This window comes from Pundamilia nyererei, unplaced genomic scaffold (assembly GCF_000239375.1).
Source record: "Pundamilia nyererei isolate P.nyererei 1_Seehausen unplaced genomic scaffold, PunNye1.0 scaffold00045, whole genome shotgun sequence".
In the NCBI taxonomy this organism is placed as follows: Eukaryota; Metazoa; Chordata; class Actinopteri; order Cichliformes; family Cichlidae; genus Pundamilia; species Pundamilia nyererei.
This window is the reverse complement of record NW_005187446.1, coordinates 1,251,866-1,275,088: the sequence shown is the minus strand read 5'-3', so window position 1 is coordinate 1,275,088 and position 23,223 is coordinate 1,251,866. Positions and strand designations below refer to the sequence as shown.

The 23,223-nt window shown below is 39.5% G+C and overlaps 3 protein-coding genes across 3 annotated transcripts in view; 1 reads left to right on the top strand and 2 right to left on the bottom strand.

The window, feature by feature from the left end:
* The window catches only part of LOC102198049 (complement C1r subcomponent-like), a 12,601-nt gene extending 8,377 nt beyond the window's left edge, over window positions 1-4,224 (bottom strand). Inside the window, exons 1-12 of the mRNA XM_013910526.1 lie at window positions 4,175-4,224; window positions 3,601-3,814; window positions 2,520-2,703; window positions 2,295-2,435; window positions 1,763-1,968; window positions 1,506-1,653; window positions 1,299-1,417; window positions 1,121-1,199; window positions 883-1,017; window positions 483-557; window positions 178-383; window positions 9-85 (exon numbers count right to left, since the gene is read on the bottom strand). Of these exons, the coding sequence (XP_013765980.1) occupies window positions 9-85; window positions 178-383; window positions 483-557; window positions 883-1,017; window positions 1,121-1,199; window positions 1,299-1,417; window positions 1,506-1,653; window positions 1,763-1,968; window positions 2,295-2,435; window positions 2,520-2,703; window positions 3,601-3,814; window positions 4,175-4,221 (1,631 nt within the window). The 5' untranslated portion in view covers window positions 4,222-4,224. The remainder of the gene's footprint in view (window positions 1-8; window positions 86-177; window positions 384-482; window positions 558-882; window positions 1,018-1,120; window positions 1,200-1,298; window positions 1,418-1,505; window positions 1,654-1,762; window positions 1,969-2,294; window positions 2,436-2,519; window positions 2,704-3,600; window positions 3,815-4,174) is intronic.
* Window positions 4,225-8,692: 4,468 nt separating this feature from the next.
* On the bottom strand, window positions 8,693-14,116 carry c1s.2 (complement component 1, s subcomponent .2). The gene is made up of 11 exons (XM_005731906.1): window positions 13,990-14,116; window positions 13,630-13,828; window positions 13,369-13,549; window positions 12,682-12,807; window positions 12,281-12,474; window positions 10,598-10,748; window positions 10,382-10,497; window positions 10,191-10,275; window positions 9,969-10,103; window positions 9,808-9,882; window positions 8,693-9,726 (listed from the first exon to the last, which is right to left on the bottom strand). The coding sequence occupies exons 1-11, from the start codon at window positions 14,001-14,003 to the stop codon at window positions 8,903-8,905; spliced, it is 2,100 nt and encodes a 699-aa protein (XP_005731963.1). The 5' UTR covers window positions 14,004-14,116; the 3' UTR covers window positions 8,693-8,902.
* Window positions 14,117-14,438: 322 nt separating this feature from the next.
* LOC102197469 (tumor necrosis factor receptor superfamily member 5) overlaps window positions 14,439-23,223 on the top strand; it is an 11,199-nt gene continuing 2,414 nt past the window's right edge. Inside the window, exons 1-7 of the mRNA XM_005731905.1 lie at window positions 14,439-14,864; window positions 15,008-15,133; window positions 15,866-16,012; window positions 16,125-16,218; window positions 16,628-16,704; window positions 19,727-19,837; window positions 22,045-22,173. Of these exons, the coding sequence (XP_005731962.1) occupies window positions 14,807-14,864; window positions 15,008-15,133; window positions 15,866-16,012; window positions 16,125-16,218; window positions 16,628-16,704; window positions 19,727-19,837; window positions 22,045-22,173 (742 nt within the window). The 5' untranslated portion in view covers window positions 14,439-14,806. The remainder of the gene's footprint in view (window positions 14,865-15,007; window positions 15,134-15,865; window positions 16,013-16,124; window positions 16,219-16,627; window positions 16,705-19,726; window positions 19,838-22,044; window positions 22,174-23,223) is intronic.

Sequence of the window (23,223 nt, the reverse complement as noted above, 5' to 3'; positions counted from 1 at the left end):
TGTTGTACTCAGGGTGAACATGGATTGAGGCAGCAAACAGAGGAGATTTCTCGAGGGCTTTTACCTCATTAAGTCCCATGAAAATCTGCAAGTCAATATCATAAAAGGAAAGATTTACCAAGGGAATCCCAATCAGACAGAGATCATACAAAGTAATGCTCACAGTCAACTACTTACCCGTACAGATTCATTTGCTACCATCACTCCCTTATTTACTACATTATGAGCTGCTGTCATAATCCACCGGTCTCCAATCACCATGCCTCCTGCCCTGTTTCCACTTACACTCAGTAGCACTTGCCAGGGGATTGTATTATCTGGAGCATCCTGGCCTCCAAAGATCCTCTGATGCACATTGATGTGATTTGTTGGCTGACCACAAACTGAATGGGATACAAACTTACATATAAATCTCACACATCAATTTCCCATTAAATTAACCATTTGATCTTCATCAAGTTTTGCGGGATGGAAATGTATACCTGGTAAACAAAGTGGACTGTCAATAACTTCATGGGTTGATCTCCATTTCCTGTCTGCATCACATGTGAAGTTAACTGAGGAGCAGAAGAAGAAACAATGTGACTTTTACTTTTTTTTTTTGCTGATCCTCAAGAGTTTCAGTTCTCCCCCTTGTGGAAGAAATGTAAAGGGTATATATTTCCAGTTAAATCATGTTAGCATTTAAATCTTATTTAAGTTTTGTTGTTTTATGGTAGTATATATCATGTATCATCATATCAGTATGTCATGATAGTTTGACTGAATGAGAATCGCACATTATAGTTAATGGAGCCTGCTAATAGTAAAGTTTCAGAACTGTGCAAAAGGAAAGTAATGAACAGTAGGAATCCAAAACAGATTGCACTATTAACATCTCACCGTTTGCATCCCCAAGGAGAGAGTAAAATGGTTCATTGCAGCGATACTGAATAACAGAAAGATACTGATTCTGAAACCCAGAAAGGAAGGCCACGCCTCCGTTCAGCAAGGGGTCAGGTTCTCCGCAATCAATTACTGCAGAGGAACAAAACAAGAAAATACAACAAAATGCTTTTTGTCTGTGAACACTAGTATGGATGGAGAAGACTTTGTGTATATATGCTTAGAGACGACCTACTGTGGCATTCTGGCAGAGGAAGGTGCCACTGCCCATTGCTTTGGCAAATGGAAGAGAAACTCTCCATCTCCCGACCATTCTTTAAAGAAGGGTATAAAAACCATGTTTTACATTATACACAGTAACCAGGAAACAACTATTTTGTTTTTCACTGTTAAAAAGCACAATTTCAGCTAACCATCATCAGCTTGTATCCTTGATCGCAGCGTACATAGATGTAATCTCTGAAGAGATATTCACTCAAATTAGGAGTGACCCTGCCTTTAGCTACACTTCCAGGTGATGGACACTTCACCCCTGGAAACAGCAAAAACATATATTTTACACTGAGATTTAAACCCAGAAGGACAACCAGGAGAACTGCAGTTGCTTGATGACATGTTACTGTGTGTGCTGTAGTCGAGGCTCCAGCCATTGCTCTGTCCTTCATCATCAATGTGGTATTCCAGCTTGACCATGTTTGAGTTTGTGACTATCAGTCCTGGGCTCGTTTTGCCACATAGCTTTGTGGGCTGTTCGTCTCTGACAGTCAACTTTTTAGGAGAGAGTAGTGCACAGTTTATTAATTGTATGACATATAGAGACATTTTTATTTCCTGTGATTTTGATGAATCTAGGTGTGCTGAAATCGCTCGCCATTACCTCCAACCAGTGATGGAGACATTGCGGGCCCTCTGGGCTGTCCATGCTCTCAATGTGGAAGTTGTCAGTAAAGTTTAGAGTAATAGTGAAGCCCTCTTGTACAGAAATGACATACTGACAGGACACAGCATGAGGTGGGTGATTAGGGTATCCCGGACTGAACAGATGCCCCTCTGGTTCATCAAATATACCACCGCCACAGGATACTGGGCATGAGAGAGAGGAAAGAAACTGAGAAACTTTACCCTCTTAATGAATTGACTGAAGTGTTTGAGGATAATTTGGGGAGTCCTTACACAATGTTTTAAGTCCAGAATCAAAAAAGTGATAATAATTAGTGCTGTTTGATGACCCAACTACCTACAACATTAAACCCAGACTCCCCATCCTCTCCTCTTTTTTATAGTGCTTTTGGTAATCTTGAGATCCTACATGTTTGAATGTGTTTGTGAAGTGGAGCTAAGTTCTCCCAGCAGACTCCAGTTTGATGGTCTGAGCATACATTAGTTGGAAGCATCTTCATGGTACTCACACACACAGGTGCGCTGATCAGAGCGAAGTTCATAGCCATGATGACAGGAGCAGAGATATGAGCCAAGAGTGTTGAGGCAGATCTGAGAGCAGAGTGGCCCTGAGCCATCTCCAGGCTCTGGTGCAGAACATTCATCTATGTCTAATAATGAGAAGTCATTACGTTAGTGTGAGTTGGCGCAGCAGTAAAAGAAGGAAGTGCAAGAAGCAGAGGTGGAGGAGCTACCTATTGCATGGTACTGGGCAGAGAAGCCCAGATTCTGGTGGGCCTCCGGGTTGTTGCTGTCTGATTGAAAGATGAGGGTGAGACTGTTTCCTGGAGACAAGATGGGCTCGTTGCCTGGGTGATGCCCATCAGCAGAATTCTCACTGCCACAAAATTTCCAGAGGGCCTTCTCTTTGTAGAAAACCTAAAGGATCAAAGAATAAAATCCTACATGAAAATAAGGCAAAATCCAGAAGATGAAAATTTATGTTCAGTTCATGGGTTCTTCATTTAAATGTCTAAGATGGTTAAAAGTGCCAGAAAGGCCAAACATAATCCAATGACCCGCCAGAACTAATGCTAAGTTTAGTTAAGTCAACATCAAACTGGATATAGTAATGCAGAGAAAAAAATCTGTTCAGTTATGTGTCCCTCTACCATCTTAAATTCTGTGCAACGTCACAGTAAAGACTGACTCTGAAACTTTCTGTCATAGCAGCAGCGATAAAATCTGCTGATAAGCTACAGCTATCTGTTGCTGTTGTCTCCAGTGGTTATACACTGTTGTAAATTTTTAACTTACAATTATCACAATCAACAAGATGATCACGGTGATTACCAGGGTTATCATAGTTTCAGTTTAGTCTTTTTTAAGTATTATTGTATGGATGTATATTTCAGAGGCAAGATTTAGGAAAATCAAGTACTACAATAAAAACACGCATTTTTGAAAGCAGTTGACTGACAGTCCTCTAGATATCCAAAGTCTCATTAAACATGTTTGGCAACATCTCATCAGACAAGTGTCGATAAAATTTTGTGACTCTGCAATTATATTTTATTTTAATTTCCCAACTTTAAAAAATAATTTCAGTTAGTTTTAATTTTATTCAAAAGTTTTTCAAAGATTTTACATCTAGTTTTAACTATAATAACCTTGTTAATTACCTTGACAGAAACATGAAAACATATGTAAGTGGTAAACTCAAATCAGGTTGTCAAGCGTTGCTCTTGAATCATATTTGGGTTTTCACCTTAAGCTATTTATTAATATTATGATTTTTAGGGTAATTCTGTATATGTATTGAAATATGGGTCTGACTGTAAGTGAGTCGTAGTAGCAGTTCGCAGAAGCTTCAATATCCAAATGTGTGAAGGTGAGTCGAATCTGGTAGCCCTCAGGGACAACGAGGTCCCACTGCTCCTGCAGGTTGGGAGGGTAAGGCTGAGGGTACAGAGGGGATTGGACCTTCCCGTACATTTGAGGCTCTGGTTCTGGCAGAGGTGAGCACTCACACAGTGACACATACAGAAACCTAGAAAGGTACAAAAAAGGAACGAGTTTGATCTGTTTATCAGTCTGCAGTCATCTGATCTGCCAGTCCAAAGTTGATACAAACAGAGAAGAACAAACACAGTGGCACAATCGACACCACTGTGCAACTAATATAATATTGTCAAGACTGCATATATATGGCATACTGACTGATGAATAAAAATATAAAACACTGTTCATCTAAAGTGAATTCTTGCAGATTATCAGTATAAAAACACAAGTAATTCTCCACTATTTTCAGCTACATGATTTGAAAATTTCTGCACAAAAGTGGAAATTTATGACCCAAAAAGGGATTTTAGGAGATATTTGACAACTTGAAAATGTCTAATCCACTTACCAGATGATACAAGAGGCCCAGCGCATTTTCCAATTAACCGTATCCATGAGTGAACTGGTCGGCTGCTGCGAGAGCAAATGTCTCACATTCAAGTAAAACATTAATGTCACAAAGTCTGTCGTTTCCAGTGTTTAGCAACTCTCTACGTTAATGCCAGGAATTGTTTATCTTGGCAAAATCAAGCAACTCCAAATTGCAGATAAACAGGAAAAAATTTGTTCTAAACTAGAGAACGAGACAGACTCTCAAATTCTACATCTAAAAAATGTAACATAAACTCATGCAATTTTTGAGCACAATTATCACATTAGAATAATGAAGCGATCTTGATTTATTTCACTGTCTAATCCACTCTTAATCCTCATCCTACCACCAGAGGGCGGCATTAACAGTTTTTTAGGCATCCTTGATCACAGCAAGTGTTTTCAGAGTTTAACTTGAGGCCAAGCAGACATGCCGAAACGTCTGGATGTTAAAATAGCAGGTGAAGCAACTGATTTCCAGAATGAGGAATCAGATTCATCAAGTATGTGGATGTGTTTGTTGCCTGTCATTATTTATATCACCATGTGGTTTATTTCTGCCCTCAAAATAGCATCAGTGTTTCAGTTTCTGAAGGCGAACTGAAACAACCTGTTCCTCTCTGCTTTACCTTAGAATGTTTTGCATTAGTTCCCATAAGTCTGACGCTCTTTAGTCTTGTGTTCTTGTGTTTGTTTAACCTTGTTAGTTGCCAAAACGGACTGATCTGAGTGTAGAGGCCGCCACGCTGTTATTTTACAGACCACTAGAGGGGGCCACCAACAAAAATCTACTATTGAAAGGTTTACATTTTTTATCTGGTCGCAACAACCATGTATATTTCTCAATTTTATTTAATTTAGCTCCTCCCAGCAAAAGCATCCTAAAACTTTAACTGATCGAGGCATAGAAAATCTGTTATTTTAAGTTGACAGAGACAGGAGTCAGCTATAATTTGATACAAAATTAGAAAGTCTGTTACAATGATGCTACTTGGCTAACAAATTTTAATACAGATACATTTAATACACATTTTAATAAAAACAATGAATATTTCTTAATGTTTTTTTATTAAAAAGTAGTACAAAGGATAATCGGGATTCATTCATTGTTATTATTAGTAGTAGTAGTAGTAAAAGCTACAAAGGGATAAACCTATGGGAAAGAGTTGTTGAAGCTAGGCTGACAGGTGATGGTCACTGAGCAAGAAAGCGAACTACAGATGCTATTTTTGTTTTGATGGAGAAGTCTAGAAAAGGTCAGGAGGAATTGCACTGTGTCGTTGTTTATCTTGAGAAAGCATAAGATAGAGTTCAAAGAAAGGAAGTGTGGTTCTGCATGAGGAAGTGTGGCAGAGTGAGGGTGAAAGTGAGGGTGGTGCAGGACATGTATGAGGACAACAAGGCAGTGGTGAGGGGTGTGATATGGGTGACAGACTGGGGTGGGATGATATCAGGGGTCAGCTCTGATCCACTGGACAGGTTGACAGATGAGGTCAAGCAGAGTCTCCGGGCCTGTGATTGTATGATGCTTGCAGATGACATAGTGAGGAAAATGGAAGATTTCCAAGATAATAATGAGACTTACGTGCTTGAAAAGAGAGCAACTGGGCATTCCTTTCTTGTCTTTTTTAATTGGAAAAAAATGTCTCCTGTCATCCAAGAGGCTTGTCCAGTTCTAAGACCAAAGCGTGTAGAGCTCCCAAATATTTAAACCCTTGACCTATACTTTCAATCATGTGCATCATCTCATGAACCAAGGCAAACTCCTAATCAGAATATTTTATTAAACCCAGAGAAAATTCTGTGGTCCCAGTTGGTCCAAGACAGTAAAAATAGTAAGAAATGAGTTAAAGTACTATATTAAATAATACATGACATTACAAAATATTGCTCAGTAGCTCCAATAATACAAATATCTCTAATATATAAAGGTATATGGCGTGCAACGTCTGCAGTGTGTATCTGTGCTTTTAAATGGAATCCTGTTTGCAAATGACCTTAAAATAAGGGGAATGGGTCAGAGGTGTAGATGACACCATCGTGACACCTTGAACTACCTTATCACATGATCTATTGAGGTCACCTGGTGTAAGATGTGAGTCGGGGTTGGAGTGTCTGGGAAGGCATCTAAAGACTGAGAGCGTGTGAGCCACCCCCTCTGTTCAGTGATGGTCATTTACAGTTTTAAATCATCTGTTTTCTCGGTCCAAAATGGGAACTCATTCCTTGAAAGAGGGACCTTTATACTTTAGGTGTAACTGTATAGCGGAGTCTTGTACTGTCGAGGTGGCTTTTAGTAGTGAGAGCTGTTATGATGTACAGTTTGGAGATTGTAGCAAAAAGACAGGAGGCAGAGCTGAAGGTTTGAAGACTTTCACTGGGAGTGACCGAGAAGAACAGGGTTAAAAATTTGAGGACCAGCTCAGGCTGAGTTGGTTTTGACATCTGCGGAGAAGGGATGGTGGACGTATTGGACAGAGGATGTCAGACAGGAGGAAAAGAGGAAGACCAGAGAGAACCTTCATGGATGAGCTGAAGGAGAACATGCAGAGAGCTGGTGTGGTAGAGGAGGTTAGGTTTAGATGAAAGCAGATGTTGCACTGTGGGGGGGTTTCAGCCGTTCAGCACTTTGGTCAGCAGCTGGGTTTTTTTTAATGTGGTATACAAATAAATTTGACTTGACTTGAATTAAATGCTCACACTATTTACATTTATCGCGTCATTCTTTGTAACTATATTGTTTTCAGTGCATGCCAACCAACCCCATACAATAATTTCATTTGTGTCATTTCTAAATATTAGCTGGTTCCTGTGATTTACATAAGCTTTCATAGACTTCACTATGAGAAAAATGAGCAGGACATTGAAATAAGGCCAAATCTATCATGTATTTATTTATTTTTAGGTCTGTGTTTTTTAAAGTATATTTATTGCCTCCATGAGCTCTGACTCTCACAGTCTGTGGTCTCACATGCAGCTGGCTAGTTTGACTTGTGGGCGTTTAGCTGGATGTTTGATTCTCCTTTATATCATCTTATCATCTTCTGTCACAGTGTAGTTCAGTTTAGGAAGTAAAACCACTCGGCTGAATCTAGGACAGCTCAGAAACCTGTGTGAGAGATAACCAAAAATTCAAACTTACCCCATGTGCACCGTCTACAGCTGCCAACATCTGTTGCTGTTGAAGGCCAAAGCAAAGCAACTGAATTCTGTTTGTTTTTTAAACACAAGCATCTCTCTCTCTCACCATTTAACTCAGTTTCTTTGGGTCTTGCAATCATCCGATTGGCGAGACGGCCTCGCAGTTTGATCATGTGTTAAAGTATGCACATTCATGCATTGATCATTTTTGTATTCGGAAAAGAAATACAGGTGAATGTATGGGGAAAAAAACATATAACGGGCAGTTAATAAGTTCAGTTTTGTTTTGGATGGATAGATTTACAGTAAGTAATATGTGTCACCACTAAGCGGCAGTAGAGCATCACTACCCCTAATGAGGAAGTGAGACTGGAGCCATGATTTGTTTTCGTAATGAGCTGAGGGTTGTTTTTAATTATAGTTTAGTTTTTTTTAAAGAGCATATTGGCTGCAGTATTAATCAGAACAACTTTTATGAAGATTGCACTGCTGTGACGCTAGAACATGCTTCTCATACTGATGTTAAACACTGCAGTGTCAGGGATTAGGCCGATGGTTTGTGGCTGTCTAAAAATAAGTGCACTTCTCCTGTGTGGCTCTGTCAGGCTGTTTGTTTGAGGGCCTTGTTTTCAGTTGTCATGCACTATTATGCAGACACTGTCATGCAATATCGGAACAATACACCACTTCTTATAGAGTGTGTCTGTATGTTATAACAGTAGATATCATAGCCAGACTTCTGCCACAAAAATAACAAATAACTGAAGAATTATTTTGAAAAAATAAATTGTTTAAAAAAAAATAGGCGAATTGGTTAATTAATTCAATACTGAGAGCAACATCTGGAGCTGCTGGTGTTAGTTTTTTAATGTGAGAAAGCTTGTTTGTCTGTAAAGCACTGTGATGATCCTCTAATTTATGGTTCTAACTACATTAGAAATGAGTACATCGGAAGGACGGCTCAGGTTAAGCGATTTGAAAATAAAGAGGGACGATGTCGAGATGGTTTGGACATGTGCAGAGGAGGCGTAGTGGATATGTATTGGACAAAGGATACTGAAGATGGAGCTGCCGGGCAGGAAGAAAAAGAGGAAGGTGGATGTAGTGAAGGAAGGACACGCAGAGGGTTTGTGTGACAGAAGAAGATGCTATAGACTATAGAGACAGGGTGATATGGAGGCAGATTATCTGCTGTGGCAACCCCTAAAAGAAGCACCGGAAAGGAAAAGAAGATCATAGCCTGCTGTCACTTATAGGGAAAATATACTGATTATACAAGAGTTTTTAAAAATGCAGCTTTGTGTGTCTCTTAACTAATAGGGATTAAATAATTGAAAACACGCACACACACACAGATTGTCTGCAGATGATTTGCAAACATTTCTCTTTAATAGGAAACAATGTAGAAATAACAAGCTGTTCTGATTGTTTTATTTATTTTGGTACATTTGATTATAAGGTTGCAGTCTTTATTTTATAAGCAAAGTAATTTTTTAAAATGTGAATCAGCCCTGAAAATGATTTTATTATCGTATATAACAGAGTGATTTCTTCATCATTTATTTTACTTTCTCTCTGATTCTTCTGCCTCTACTCTCTCTATTGTCTGCTTAATCCACTTCACATAATTCCCTACCTTAGTATAATAACCCTTGTTCACTATTGCAGTTGAGTCTCGTTGGGGAATCCGACAGCGAGCTCCCCATGACACAACCCCAGTCAGATAGTAAGGCCCACTGCTAGAAGACAACATGGGCAAAACAAAAGGACCTCCACTGTCTCCTTTACAACTGTCCTTCCCGCTGTCTCCAGCACAGAACATGTTATTACTGAAACTCATAGGGTTGCCATTCAGTCTCGGTGTTTTCTCACACTCTCTGCGTGAGTAGGCTGAAACATGAGCATATTTTAAAACATCTGATAACTGTTTGTTCTCTGTCACCCCCCAGCCTGACACTGTACCTTGTTCATTTTCCAGCACATCACTGTTTTCTTCTGGCAGACAAATGGGAAGCAGGTTTGGGCCCAATGTGATTCTGGAGGTGAATCTTATAAGAGCAATATCATTGTTAAAATCAGTGCGTGCACTTCCAGTGATCCCCTTGCTGTAGCCAGGATGAATTATGATCCTGTTAGTGATCAAGGAAGGTGCGCTTGGGGCATTTGTTGTCGTTTTATCTATCAGTCCACCAAAGACTCTCAAAGGGCTGTTCTCATGCCCATCCACAACATGAGCCGCTGTCACAGCCCACTGATCATTTATCAGGGATGCTCCTCCTCTGCTGGGCTCTTTTATGAATAGCTGCCATGGTATTTCTCCCAGTTTTGCATCCTGACCTCCCAAAATTCTTCCTGTACCTGCTATCAGTGTTTCAGGCTGCCCACACACTGAAACAAATAGAAGTCATCATTAAACCCAGAGCTCCAAACGAATAGTGACATTGAAAAACAGAAGGAATACATCCGTACCTGGAAGACATTTTGGAAACTCTGCATTTCCGTTAGTTGATATCCATTCGCCACTGGCACCGCAAATGAATGTGTCTGAAAAGAGTCAAGGAGAAATTTGCAAAAGGAATAACAGATCAGTGATACTAGAAAAGGTATGAGCAAAAACGTCCTGTAATCACCATCTCCTTCCAGCGTGTAGTACTTTGAGCTGCAGCTAAACTGGATCTGGTCTTTATATTGAGTTTGTGGGTCATCTGAACCCACCAACTGAAGAATACCATCTTCTGGTATATCAGGAAGTCCACAATTGACCACTATATATGAGAAAAAATGATACTGAGTGTGAAAAAAACAAGTAGACACAAACAGAAAAATCTGAAATTAATTGTAGTCAGACTCACATCCACAGGTGTAGCTGGGAGTCCATACGCCTGTGCTATGGCACATTGCATTGAACTCTGATTTCACATCATGGATGCCTTTATCCTTAATAAAATGAGAATGTAATTTAATTTAGAATTCAATTTATTTAATAAATTAAATATTTACATCAAATGTCAAGGATACACTTCAGATTTCTTTCTGCACTCACATCATTTACAACATAGCCCTCTTCACAAGTGACCTTCACTTCTTCACCACGATTATATTCTGCTTTCTTGGGAGTCACGGTGGAGTGTGAGGTCACCACTGCTGGACAGACCTTATCTGCAATTAAGATGTGAGAAGAAGAGTCACAGTCGTTTCCAACAAACATCCAAACAGATGCTCTTTATCAGCTGTGTCTGAGATGAGGAGGCTGCAGTACCTCTGGTCCTGAAGTTGAGGTGGAATCCTTTGTTGGTGCCAAAGTCGTCAGTGGTGAAACGGATCGTGAGCTTGTTTGCGTGAGTGAGAAATGGCGATTCGGGAGGCGTGTTGCCACAGAACGGTCCCAGAGTCCCAGAGGGAGTCTCAATCTGCAAACAAAACAACACAGGCACTGTCACCAAGTTCAAGTTTACAGACTTTCTTTAAGATGCAGACGTGCAGCACCTGTCAAGAATTTGAACACAACTGCTCGATGGATGTGCGAGACTATCCGTTTATAGCATTCTGACATGGACGTTTAAAAAAAGAAAACCCTTGTAAAAAAAAAAAAGAAATCATTAGGCCTACAACAGTGTGTTGTCCTCCCAGCTACAGAGGAAGACCAGCCTTAGAAATCACATATTATAACCCACATCAATGCTTTCCAGACATAAGGTTGCACTTAAAAACTGGATTTATGGTTTGCATCTGCTTATGTGGTTACTGATACAAGTCTAAGGTGTGATAGTCTGTTAACCAGCATGACTACCACAGTATCCTGCAGTGGTTTGTGCTCAGTGGGATGATTATTCATTTCTGAAAAAGACCTAATGACCTAAAACACACCTCCAGGCTCTATGAGGGATCTTTGACCACAAACCTCCACAGCCTCCTGTCCTTATTGTAACTGAGACTACACAGCAGCAGCCAACAAGATCGTCAATTTTAGAAGGCGACAGACTTAAAAAAAAGTCACAACATTTAAGTAACATGTTGCCAGAAAATACATACAGGAGGCTTTCAGATAAAAATGATTGAAGTCAATTACAGAGAAATCCTGGAGGAAATTCTGACAGTGCATACAGCAGGGCGGTGACGTTGTTAGCACCATTTCCTCTGAATGTGCTTACAGCAGGTTGGTGACGTTGTTAGCACCATTTCCTCAAAGAAAGAGGGGCCTGGGCTTCAAGCCCCAGCAGGGCCCTTCTCTCTCTGGAGTTTGCACATTTTTCCCACCGCTTTGGGGGTTTTCTTCTGGAGCTCTGGTTTCTCTTGGTAGCAGCTGTACTCACCCTCCCTCCCCCTTTTGGTTAGCGCTTGTCTCAGGTATCTCACAAAAGAGATTCTGAATCTCGAATAGTTTCACTTCCTGGTTAAGGGCTAAAAAACTGCTGTTACTTGGTGAACGACATGGGCTCTGAATGTAAGAACTGAGGCCTGATATGACCTTAAAAATATCAGCCTTAAAGTTCCTGTGTAGATGAAAATGACAAAAGGCGTGATGTCTAACACTGACAAAGAACTACCCTAACTTATATTTCTAGCACTTATCCATTTATTATTTTATTATTTGGGAGAAAATTTATCTCAAATGTCATTAGAGACTCTTTTTCTGTGGCTCTGAAACAAGAAACAACAACAGTACAACAACAAAATAATAATTAGGTTATATGTCAAATTGAAACTAAACAAGATGAGATCAATGTACACAGGAATGGTACACAAAGAAAAAACCCAAATGTGTAACACAGAGAAACCATAAAACGGCAAAAATAGGATGACTGTCTGTTGTCAAATCCATGGTTACAACACTTTTTTTTCTGAACTTCCTCTTTGTTTATTGATATGCAAAGTTAAAGTTTCTGGGGGGAACACACACACAGCTTCGAGAGGTATTTGCATATTCTGAGTCATCACTTACTCTCAGTGCATCTATGCATTGACCATTGGGGCCTTGTTCCACATCAAAAATGTCCGAGAATTCGAGCTCCACCTGAGACTGGGAGTCGACGAGCAGCGTGTACTGGCAGTTTGCGTTCTCTGCATACGAGTTGGGCCAGGAAGGACTGGATATGATACCGTTGCTCTTTCCTGACAGGTCCTTATTGCAGTTCACTGTGAACATGAGAGATCATTGCCATTACCTTCATTTTAACAAAATCAGAAGTTTTACACAATCAGTACCTTCCCAAAAATCTCCCCACAATACTTCTGCTTCCTCTATTTTCCCATTTTCACTTCTCTTTGTGTATTTTTGTCTCCTTCAGACGTGTTAAATCCTGATTCTGTTGAATGTTTGGAAGCAAATTTGATTATTTGTACCAGTGCAAGTGTGGTTGTCCACATCCAGGTGGTAGCCGTGGCGACAGGAGCAGTGGTACCCTCCGATGAAGTTGTGACAGAACTGGGTGCATTGGTTGATTTCGTTATCCTTGCATTCGTCATAGTCTAACAGAGGGAATGAGCTAATGGTTAAACGCAGAAAAGCATTAAAAAAAAATTTTCCTTGGAATGACTTGATAAATATATCAATCATGCTATCTATCGTAACATTTTAACAGAAGTCATAACTCAACAAGTGATCAAACAGCAAATGTTTGTTCATCTCGACAGAGTGACAACAAAAATCCTTGACATTTTGCATCTCTTGCATTAAAAAAAATCAGCGAAAACCACAGTTTCGCATCAGTTCTCCTGGTTTGTATTCTAGGTAACATGTGTGGCAAAAGTCTTCAGTAGAGGAACAAGAGTCTACTGATACTAGACGAGGTTTAGGTGAGACATCAGTCACGTTAGTGTCGTCAGCACTTTTTTTTTTGCAGTGCAAGAAGACAAAATCTTGCACACAAATGTTTTTTAATCTTATGTTTTCTTTATTAAACAAAAAGCTTTTTACACTGTGATTTATTCTCTAAAAATGACTTCCTTGAAATATGATTACAAAAGTATAAGTATAAGTATATTTCCACAAGCTGAGCTCCTTCTGCAGATTTCTACTCTGATTCTCACCTTGGGTTGTATAAAAGCCTCTAAAGCCGGTGTGCCTCTTTATGTTTGAGTAGTCCGAGTGGAACGAAAGGGCGAGGCAGCCACCCGGGGGCGAGAAAAGCGCAGGATTTACGGTGGACTGAAGCTCCTCAAATTCCTTTGTGCCACACAAAATGGAAATTAAGTTTCCATTTGAAAAGATCTGAGGGGGAAAAAAGATGAGAGGCATGATGAGAAAATAGTATGTGGCAGGTATTAACATCATTTAAGATATCCTCTTACCTTCACTGCATCATTTTCACAGTCGATACTGTCCTCCAGGTCCAGGTGGATGAACCTTATGGAGAGGCTGTGACCTTTGGGGGCGCACCTGCTCCAATTTAGACTAGCATGAGGTAAGTACCCATTGGGATAACCTGGAGACTCCACCCATCCCAGCAGCATGCAGTACGTGGAGTGGAAGAGCGGGAGAAGCAGGAGACTGAAGAAAATGGTGCAAAGCAAAAATAAATATAAGGGTAAAGAATTTTTTTTTTTAAAAAGTAGCGTTAAACAGAAATTAAGTAGTTGGATGTCAGAGACAGACACTCTGTAATCACTCTTTGCACATCTATTGTGATAATTAAACAAATCCAAACCCACCTTGATCTTAACATCTTGTCCTGATCAAATCTCTTCTCAAATAAAGCATTTGAACATGTCTCCTTCCTCTTTTCATATTAATTTCTATTTCACCCTCTTCCTGCTGCCCCCTTCCTCTCTTGCTTATGTTTTGCACCCGTAAGCATTTATAAATCTATTTCTAGATAGTTTCTTTATGCATCTACGGCAACAGGAGGGTGACTGTGGAGCAACAGGAAGACAAACCGAGCCAAAAGCTTTTCAGCAGCTTTGCACTTTTCAACTCAACACCGATCCTTTGTCAGCGGGACAAATATTGTATTGAAACAATGGTGACAGGATGAAAGGAAAGGGTGTAGTGGATGAAGGAAATATTCCTTTGTGCACTTCGAGTGCCAAAATCAGCATTTAGTCCTGTAGCTACAGTACGGAAACACATTTACAGTTAACATGAGAAGGCTAGTACAGGAAGGAAATGAGGAACGACACAGAGCTGCAGAGAGGAGAAGGGGGAGAAACAGCAGATGAGGGTCACTGGGGCTTTCCACTGTGTAGGACTAGAAAAGACATGAGAAGTAGGTAAGACCGAGTGAGGAGGGGGAACAAATCAGAGACAGTACGTCAGAAATAGAGTGGAGGCAGATGAACCTGAGCAGCAACTGCTTGATCATCAGAAAAGCCAAGGCGATCGACAGAGTTCAGTTCTGGATTTTATCTTCTGAGCTACCATACCGATTTAGCCAATTTTCAGGTATAGAAACAGCTTGAAAAGACGCAGGCTTTTACAGTTTAGAGAGTTTACATGCAGGTGGAGGGCTGTTGACGAATAGGATACAAAATGTGCAAAGAAGATCAGTTCGAGTATGGTGGGAGATGCTGTCAACGCTGTAATGCAGGTCAGTGAATACGACAATGCTTCAGTTCCTCGCGTTTCTCCTCGGTTAACAAACTTTCTTTACAGGCTGCACAGCATTCTTCAAAAACCGTATTTTCATTAACCAACATCTAATATACAAGTCTGTTTGTTTCACCTTGTCAGGAGAGTACATGAAGACAGCATGCGATGGCACAAAAGAGACCGAGTGTGCCACATGTCAATATGGGTTCTACACAGACTCTCAAAATCATGTGGAAAAATGCCATCGCTGCAAGCAATGCCTTCACAGTAAGTTACACAGGCATACACGCAGCATTAGTCTTAGAAGCTCAGTCAAAGAAACACAGAACCACAATTCAGTCTATTTCTAATAGAAATACAACGATATAGAACTAAAAAGACCGTATTTGAACTCTACTATGCAAAATACAAAAAAGCTAGGAGTGCTGCTTTCACAGCAAAAGAAAGAAAGAAATATACTGTTTGACAGCAGGAAACTGCGCAATAATGATGTTGCAGATTGTGAAAGCTGATGGCTTTTGATATCTATACTTATGGAGTAATAATACCTGCTTTGCTGTTGTTTGTCCAAGTCAGCACCACATGCTCACAGATCCACTTCTTTAACATCTTCTTTATTTCTCACAAGGGGTCGTTTGACTGTTGAGGTTTCTTTGTATTTTTGTGTTTTTGCAGCGTCCAAAAGTGTTTTGTGGCAACTGTTGTTGTCATTTGGCGCTATTAAAGTTCAAGGGAAAATTGAATTAAACTAAATTTCCATTTTGAACTTACTGTAAATCCCACAGAGCTTAGCTCAGATTTATGTTAAGATAATTGTGTTAAGAGACGATTTTAAGACAATAAAGGAACTTACATTTTCAAGTTCAACACTTTCAAAATGTTTCATAGCGCAGAAACTGTGAGGTGGGTTTTTACTGTTCTTTATGTTCAAGCCACTTTGACACACACACACATACACTTAAATGCAAGGAAAAAAACGTCTCTCTCTTGCTCTTTCAGGTATCAAACAGCAGAGACTCAATGAATGCAAAGCTGAAGCAAACACAGTGTGCAAGTGTGTGTCAGGTTTCTACTGCAACGATGCTGAATGTGAACACTGCTTGCCTGTAACCCGCTGCCAAGTGGGTGAAGGGGTCAAGACTCCAGGTAACCTTGAACTATAAAAATCATAATGGATGATAATTTTCTCCAGTGATGTTTCACATTCTTAGCTAAAGTGCCACAAAGTCAGGTGAATAAATTTCACTCCTCATTATAGGCGACGGCAGGAGTAACGTAATCTGTGTTCCATGTGGAAATGGGACCTTCAGCAACGTAACAGATTATGTGTCACCCTGTAAACCTCACACCAGGCAAGACTGCATTACATCTATTATCATTGTTTTTATTATTATGTTATTATTAAATCTGAAGAACTGTGTGTTTTATGTAGACTGTGAGTGAATTAGTCATCCATTGACACAGAGCAGAAATTAGTCTCTTGGTTTCGGTTGGTGCCCTCAGTCTACAAACTCGAAACGTACAACATCCCACATCCTACCTACTGTAAATATTTCATCCAGACTGTAAAAATTGTGCTGAAACAGTTTCCCATGCTTGTAGGAGGCCTTTTTCTTTACATCCCTTTAACACAGATTTTGTAGCAAAAGCTTGTCCAGTTTTTTTTTTATTTAAAAACAACAACTATAAATTGTGACTTTTATTATTTTATTATTATTCATATTTATTGTGTTCACCTGTTGTTGGTGGTATTTTTTTTAGATGTGAGGACTACGGAGGAGTGCTGAAAATTCCAGGAGATAATGAAAGAGATGCAGTTTGTGGAAACTTCAAATCTGGTAAGTTTCTGGCTTTATCAGTGTTTGAGATCTTGTTAAAAAAAAGAGAGAGATGGAGTTGTCAGCGGATGCTCTTATGCCGAGTGATTCACTGAGTTCCTGTTGACGTTATCTTCCTGTAACAGGACCTATAATTAAGAAAGGAAGTTGAAGATGTATTGATGCAAAATTACTAATATATACATTTTTCATGTAAAATTAAAGTAGTAGCTATAGTTTAGCCCACTGGACCTCAATATTGCTCTAGTTCACGCTCACTACATCTATAGCTTGCCTTAAAAACCAAACATCATATCTAGTCAGAGGCTGTGAGCGGCAAATAACACTAAATTAATGTGCCACTCAAACAGCCTCACAGTCAGCCAGCGTAAAATTCCAACAACTAAATGCGAGACAAAGAGTATTTGTGTGGTCCATTTAACTAATCTGAAATTTTGATCCTCAAGCTTAAAAAAGAAAAGTCGGAAGGTGAGTGGTACACTCACAAACTTCTCCAGTCAGTTTGTTGAAGCAAGATGTTGTTCTTGAGCAAGATATTGAAGCCTCAGTTTGGTCTTTGTACCATGAGTTGGTGTAGTTCTCTGAAGAAACATGGGTTTAGGGCAGATACTTTCAAGGCACTGACAAGAAGAGAGTAGTATTTGTTAGGTAGCAGAGTGCTGTGGTGTATGGCCACATCAGTAACCCTGTAAGGCTGTATTTAGGTATTAATTTTTGACCTGTTAACACCCTGATGTTAAGAACGTATATTGCTTAACTAGCTCACCACCTTAGATTTTAATTTTAGAAGGTTAAGAGGTGCTTAACTTTCTTTCAAAAACGTCTAAACCACAAACTGAGCCTAGCATTACTTCAGGAAGGCTACTAAGCTGAGCTCAGCCCACAGTCCCAGTAGATCAGCTGATAACGGCTGATCTTAATATCAGCACATGTCAGCTGACACTCTTCTGTGCTTCAAACTGACAAATCTTAAGTAGGGTGTCCTATTTAGACTGCTTTAGCCTGTTTATAGCTGCAGTGTGAGCTATTTTGCAACCCCAGCTCCCTCTTTTCACACTACGTCTGACTCAATTCATGTGATGTTTGTCGTAATCGACGTTAGTTTTGTTCTGTGAGGGGGTCCTGCTGCTGCTCTTTTCACCGTAGGCTTTCCCCATCTGAGCATAGAAATGCAGAGAAGTCCCAAAGCAGAGCCACACCACCAAATATAAGTAATGGCATATGGAAATAGTCATTTTTCTTTTGGCTAAAGTTTTTTGGATTAACAATCAGTTTGATGGTGGTGTCAGCAGAAAACTTTAAAACCCATCAAAGTTTTTAAAATACCTCGTGTGAACATCTACATTACCGCGAAAAATGATTTTGCATACGACCCCGCCGAGCCTTATTTTTCAGTGGTATTTCTTTTTAATGAAACCAAAGGAAGACACTCTTTTGCTTCAGTACTAAAAACAAATTCACCTATCAAAGTCACTTCTGGGAAAGCATGAAGCCACATGCATTGTTTAACAGGAAGTGTTTTTGTGAGGCGCATTAAATTTTGAGCAGCTAAAAAAAAAAGAGGGGGCAGAAGAAGCACACAGACAAAGAATACAGACATACTGAAATGTCTAAATATACTCCAGACAATGAATCAAGTCCAAATATCGCATGAGATGACTTCTTTTAACTACTGTGATATTTGCTGGGGTGATGGGGATGTTGAAGACGGTGAAGATTTCCAGTGTTTATCACATTTTAAATATAGTCATGTTATGCAAGCTTTAAAGCCTACTTTCAGGTTTCATAAAATGCATATTTTGCCCCTTAAATACTTATTTCCATTAAATTGAGTCAAATCAGTAGTGAAACTCACACATAAGTCTAATGTTGAAGTCTAAATTTAACCTAAAAAGGTTTAAATTACAGTTCGATTCACCTTTTTCATCTTCTTAGGTAGAAAAAACAGCATAAATTGTTATTTAATCCAATATATTTTAAAGTATAATAGTGTATAGCTCTATAATACATTGCTGCATTACCATAAAGCTCCTACAGGCTGAGGAGGGCTTCCCAAGTGTTTCTTCTTCACTCCCCTCTTTTTACTCTCAGTGTTTATACACCACTTTGTGTTTAATGATTAGTTTTCATTCATCTCTGGCTCTCTTCCAAGCGTGTCTTTTGTCCTGTTTCTGCCTGCCGTGGCAGATGGCTGCCCTGAGCCAGGTTTCCTCCTGTTAAAAGGGAGTTTTTCCTTCCCGCTGTCACTAATTGCTTGCTCATGGATGGGGAAGTCATCTGATTGTTCTATTACCTTATTTGGCACTATGCATATAAAATTGAACTGAATTGAATGATGAAGCGGCTTAACCTGCTGTACAGTCAGTAAGTGAATGCTTGAAAATATATTGAACTGACGTCTTTTGTCTTGGCTCCCTCCCTTAAATAAAACTGATTTAAATTGAATACATATAATTTATATCTTTCAAAATATTATTTTAAACATGTATTCAACATATAATCAGCAATGTGATTAACAAACATGCGAGTCATATTTATACAGCACATTTAGACCTTATGATATTTTGTTGTAGATATCATTGCTTTATGAACACAGTACGTAAAGCTGTATGTTACAAATGATTGGACTGTTCTGGAGTGGATTGCGGCCATTTATTAAATATTAATGCTGCTTAGACATGTTGGCACTTCACCAGAAAGAGTTTTCTTTAAGTGAGCTTCCACGGATCATGAGTCACCACCTGCAAATTCAAAAAGAAATGCATATAATCTTTCACTAATCAATCTTTTTATTTCTTTGATAAAGTCATAAAAAAATCAAGTTTCTCCTCGTCACAGTCATTTCACTCACTACCTTATTAATGAAGAAACATGAGTCGTAATCAGTAATCACTCCCTCCCACTTTCAGTTTCCCAGAAGTTATATTACGCTTGTGAAAATTTATTGTGCAATCAGGTGAATAACCCACTGTAGATGTACTCGGCATGGCCCTAAGAACATTTTCTTCTCGTTGTTTTCCAGATTGTTACTGGATGTTGCCAGCAGGTTTGTGGTCAGGGCTCGTGTTGACCGCAATCGTCATCGCATTGATTTTCATCCTCTGGAGAAAGAAATGCAAAACGTACAAAGCAGGTGTGTACGACACGTCACTTGGATGGGCGTGTTTGCCACTTTTTCTCACACTTGTTCTCATAATTGTCTTCCTGAAGAGGCGGCAAAATGATGTGCGTGTAAGCCCACCCACTGGCAGTAACTACTCATGCTTTAAGCCACAACAGTGAGAGGGTACTGGCTTTGAAGTCTTACAGTTGAAGGTCACTGCTTATCTCTCTCAAACATGGCCTCCCACTGTTTCCTTGCAGTGTATTAATAACAAAACCTCAGGGAAACCTAATATTACATTTGCAGACTGGATTTTTTGAATATTAAAATGTGATCTTTCATGTAAAGTAAGTTTAATTTCTCCTTTTCTTTTCGCTTGAAAAGGATATGATGTAGTTGAACTCTCTGACAGATTAAGACAGCAGCAGCCGAGTCTGATGCTCGAGGAGCTTTAGCGAACACGACTGTCTCAATGAGGAAACCACATCCTGTACATATTCAGGCTGACACAGTTATTTGGTGTAATGTGACGCACTCTTCACGGGCAGACAGCTCATACTGAGAAACAATTCCTACGTATGTGGCACAGTCACACAACTTATTATTTTGGCTACCCTTCTATTTCACTGACATTTCTTTTATTTCCACAGAAACAATGTGCTAGTACTGGAAATCACTGATGAACTCACAGAATATAATTATTGTCTTAGAGAGCGTGTGTGCCGTTTTGCTAATATTACAGGAAGGGGTGTGTGTTACTTTTAAAAGCACCAGTTGTTACTCTTTGTACAGTCATGTGGGAAAAGTTTAAGAGTGATAAGGTTTAACAGTGATTCTGAGCCAATAAGATCCTTTGATTTCATGACATAATGCCTGTATTTTCCACATATCTGCACGTGGATATATCAAAGGCTTATTACTAGAGAAATTACCAAAATGCAAGTTTCCTTTTTCATAGCCTCATAATATCCTGCCATGCAAACAGTTTCAGTTTTATCTTCTGAGGTTTGGAGATACTTATCTTTAGGATTTTTACTGCCAGCTCAGTACAGTAGATATACTGTATATGTTGGTTTGTGCAGCTCAAAGTTTTGTTTTCTAGTAATAATTTATTGCTATGTTTTTTTCAGTATGTGATATAAATTGGAAGTTTCTCTTTGCTCAGAAAGTTTTTTTCTTAATGCCACTTGTTTGAGTCTCGTTTTAGAAACACTTCAGAGTAATTATAGTTTTGAATTTATTTTAATTCTGTGGGTTTTTATTTAATCAGTCGTTTCCTGAGTCTCGTTACACACTGGTTATTTTTATTGGCGTGTATGTTGTTTAAAACTGTTTAGTTTTAGTATTAGTTTTCCTTTCTTTCGTTGTGAAATGGTCAGTATTAGTCAGGGGTTAGTTTACAGCAGTTATTGCAACATGCGCAATTATCTCACAGTCATGTAGAAACCCTGGTCTCAGTAAACAAGCGTAATTAACACGCCTTCTCGAGCTAGTTGTGTTGACAAACTGAACAAAGTTGACAAAGACTAAAAGTGGATTAAAAAAAAAAATCAGTAATGGTAAATGGCCTTTGTATATTTGTATAGCGCTTTTACTATAGTCCCCACTAGGGACCCCAAAGCGCTTTACACACCCAGTCATCCACCCATTCACACACTGGTGGAGGCAGCTACAGTTGTAGCCACAGCTGCCCTGGGGCAGACTGACAGAAGCGAGGGTTAGGGTTATCGCGCCATCGGCCCTTCTGGCCAACACCAGTAGGCGGTAGGTGAAGTGTCTTGCCCAAGGACACAACGACCGAGACTGTCCGAGCTGCCTTGTAACCTTCCGATTACAAGGCGAACTCCCAACTCTTGAGCCACGATCGCCCTAGTAACCTGCTTATGGCTAATGTTCTGTTTAGTCTCGGGATCTCTAACAACCTTGGTTTGCTTGTCTGTATCTCAGAGCTGTTCTCAGAGCTGTTCGGAGCTGACTCAGAACAAAGTTCACACAGATGGTCAAAAGACAGTGAAGGGACTCAATGTCGCGACTCTAATGACCAGTGGCTGGTGTTTTTTTTTTACATGGAGGTGCTTTGGTCAAACTCAACCCTTTGGATTTTGGGGGTTTTGGGGAGGCTTTAGTGCCATCTAAAGTCCAACTGGTGGAATTATTTGTATGTTTTGTGCATGTTTGTGAGCATAAAACTAAAATGCCTTTTTTTCCCCTTGTGATTTGTGATGTCTGTGTGACAGCTCGATCCAGTATTTGTGTTACTCCGGTAGCAGTGGTTCCCATTCCAGATGTAATGCCTCGAGAGCAGCCTTCTTACTGCCAAGAAACCTGCATCATGCCCGACTGCAAGTTACCAATTTTTAACGAAGGTGAAGAATCACATTGACTCTTTTACATCATTTACACATAATGTTACCGACTTGTTCTCAAACAGCAGGATTTAAGTTTGAAACAAAGTCACTGCGTGCAACAAAAGTGCCCCAAGACTTTTGTGTTGGTGCAGCAGTCCACTTGTTTAGGCTCGAAAATCATTTTCTGTAAAACATTTTCACCCGTATTTAGTGCCATTATAAAACCTTGCTCACATGCTTGGCTTGTTGCACATTATTGTTATTAATTTCACTATAATGGTTGTTTTTCAACACTGTATCTACTCTAAGCACAGCCCCATAATGCCTAGAACAACTCAGTTATCTCTCCACACACACTTAGTGTTTGACATTGGAATTAGTGGTTGCAGAAATACAAGAACAATGTATGTAAATAATAAATCTCCAATGATCTCAGCTTAATTCAACACCTAGGTGAGACTGTGGCAGCCTTGGTTGATAATCAAAACAGCATTTCCCCCTAAAATCGTCAAAACACGGTCTTAATTCATGTAGGACAAGCCTGCTTCATCTATGCTGGGGATGTGAAACTCTTTTTATATCGCAGGCCACATACAGCCGACTTTGATCTTATGTGGGCCAGATGGGTGAAACTACAATTTCTGTCAGTGTGAAAAGTTGAACTACACATTTAATCAATGAGATAACTTAAAATAGGACAAAGAACCACAATTTCAACAGTATGACTCATTTTTCCTACATGGTAAAGGAGTGCTGCTCTGGTGTCACCGTGAGTTTTTGACCTTGGATTGTGAGAACGCGCATAAAATTACACAATTCTAGAAATCAATGATCTTGGTGTATTATGAACAGTGTTGGTCAAGTTACTTGAAAAAAGTAATCAGTAACTAATTACTGATTACTTCCCCAAAAAAGTAATCCCGTTACTACTTAGTTACTTAGTTACTTTTTGAAAACACGATTTACAACCTGAAGAGGTGATAAAGCGATAGATCTTTCAGCCCAATTCTACTTTTTCTACATAATCCATCATACAAAATGTAATCAAATGGAAAAGTCTCTTTTTTT

What these genes read in the sequence shown, in the direction of transcription:
- c1s.2 (XM_005731906.1), bottom strand. An exon ending in AATGCATAGATGCACTGAGA is followed by an intron (nt 10,749 to 12,280) that starts GTAAGTGATGAC and finishes TTTTGTTTGCAG; the next exon opens with ATTGAGACTCCCTCTGGGAC. An exon ending in CCTCAACTTCAGGACCAGAG is followed by an intron (nt 10,498 to 10,597) that starts GTACTGCAGCCT and finishes TCTTAATTGCAG; the next exon opens with ATAAGGTCTGTCCAGCAGTG.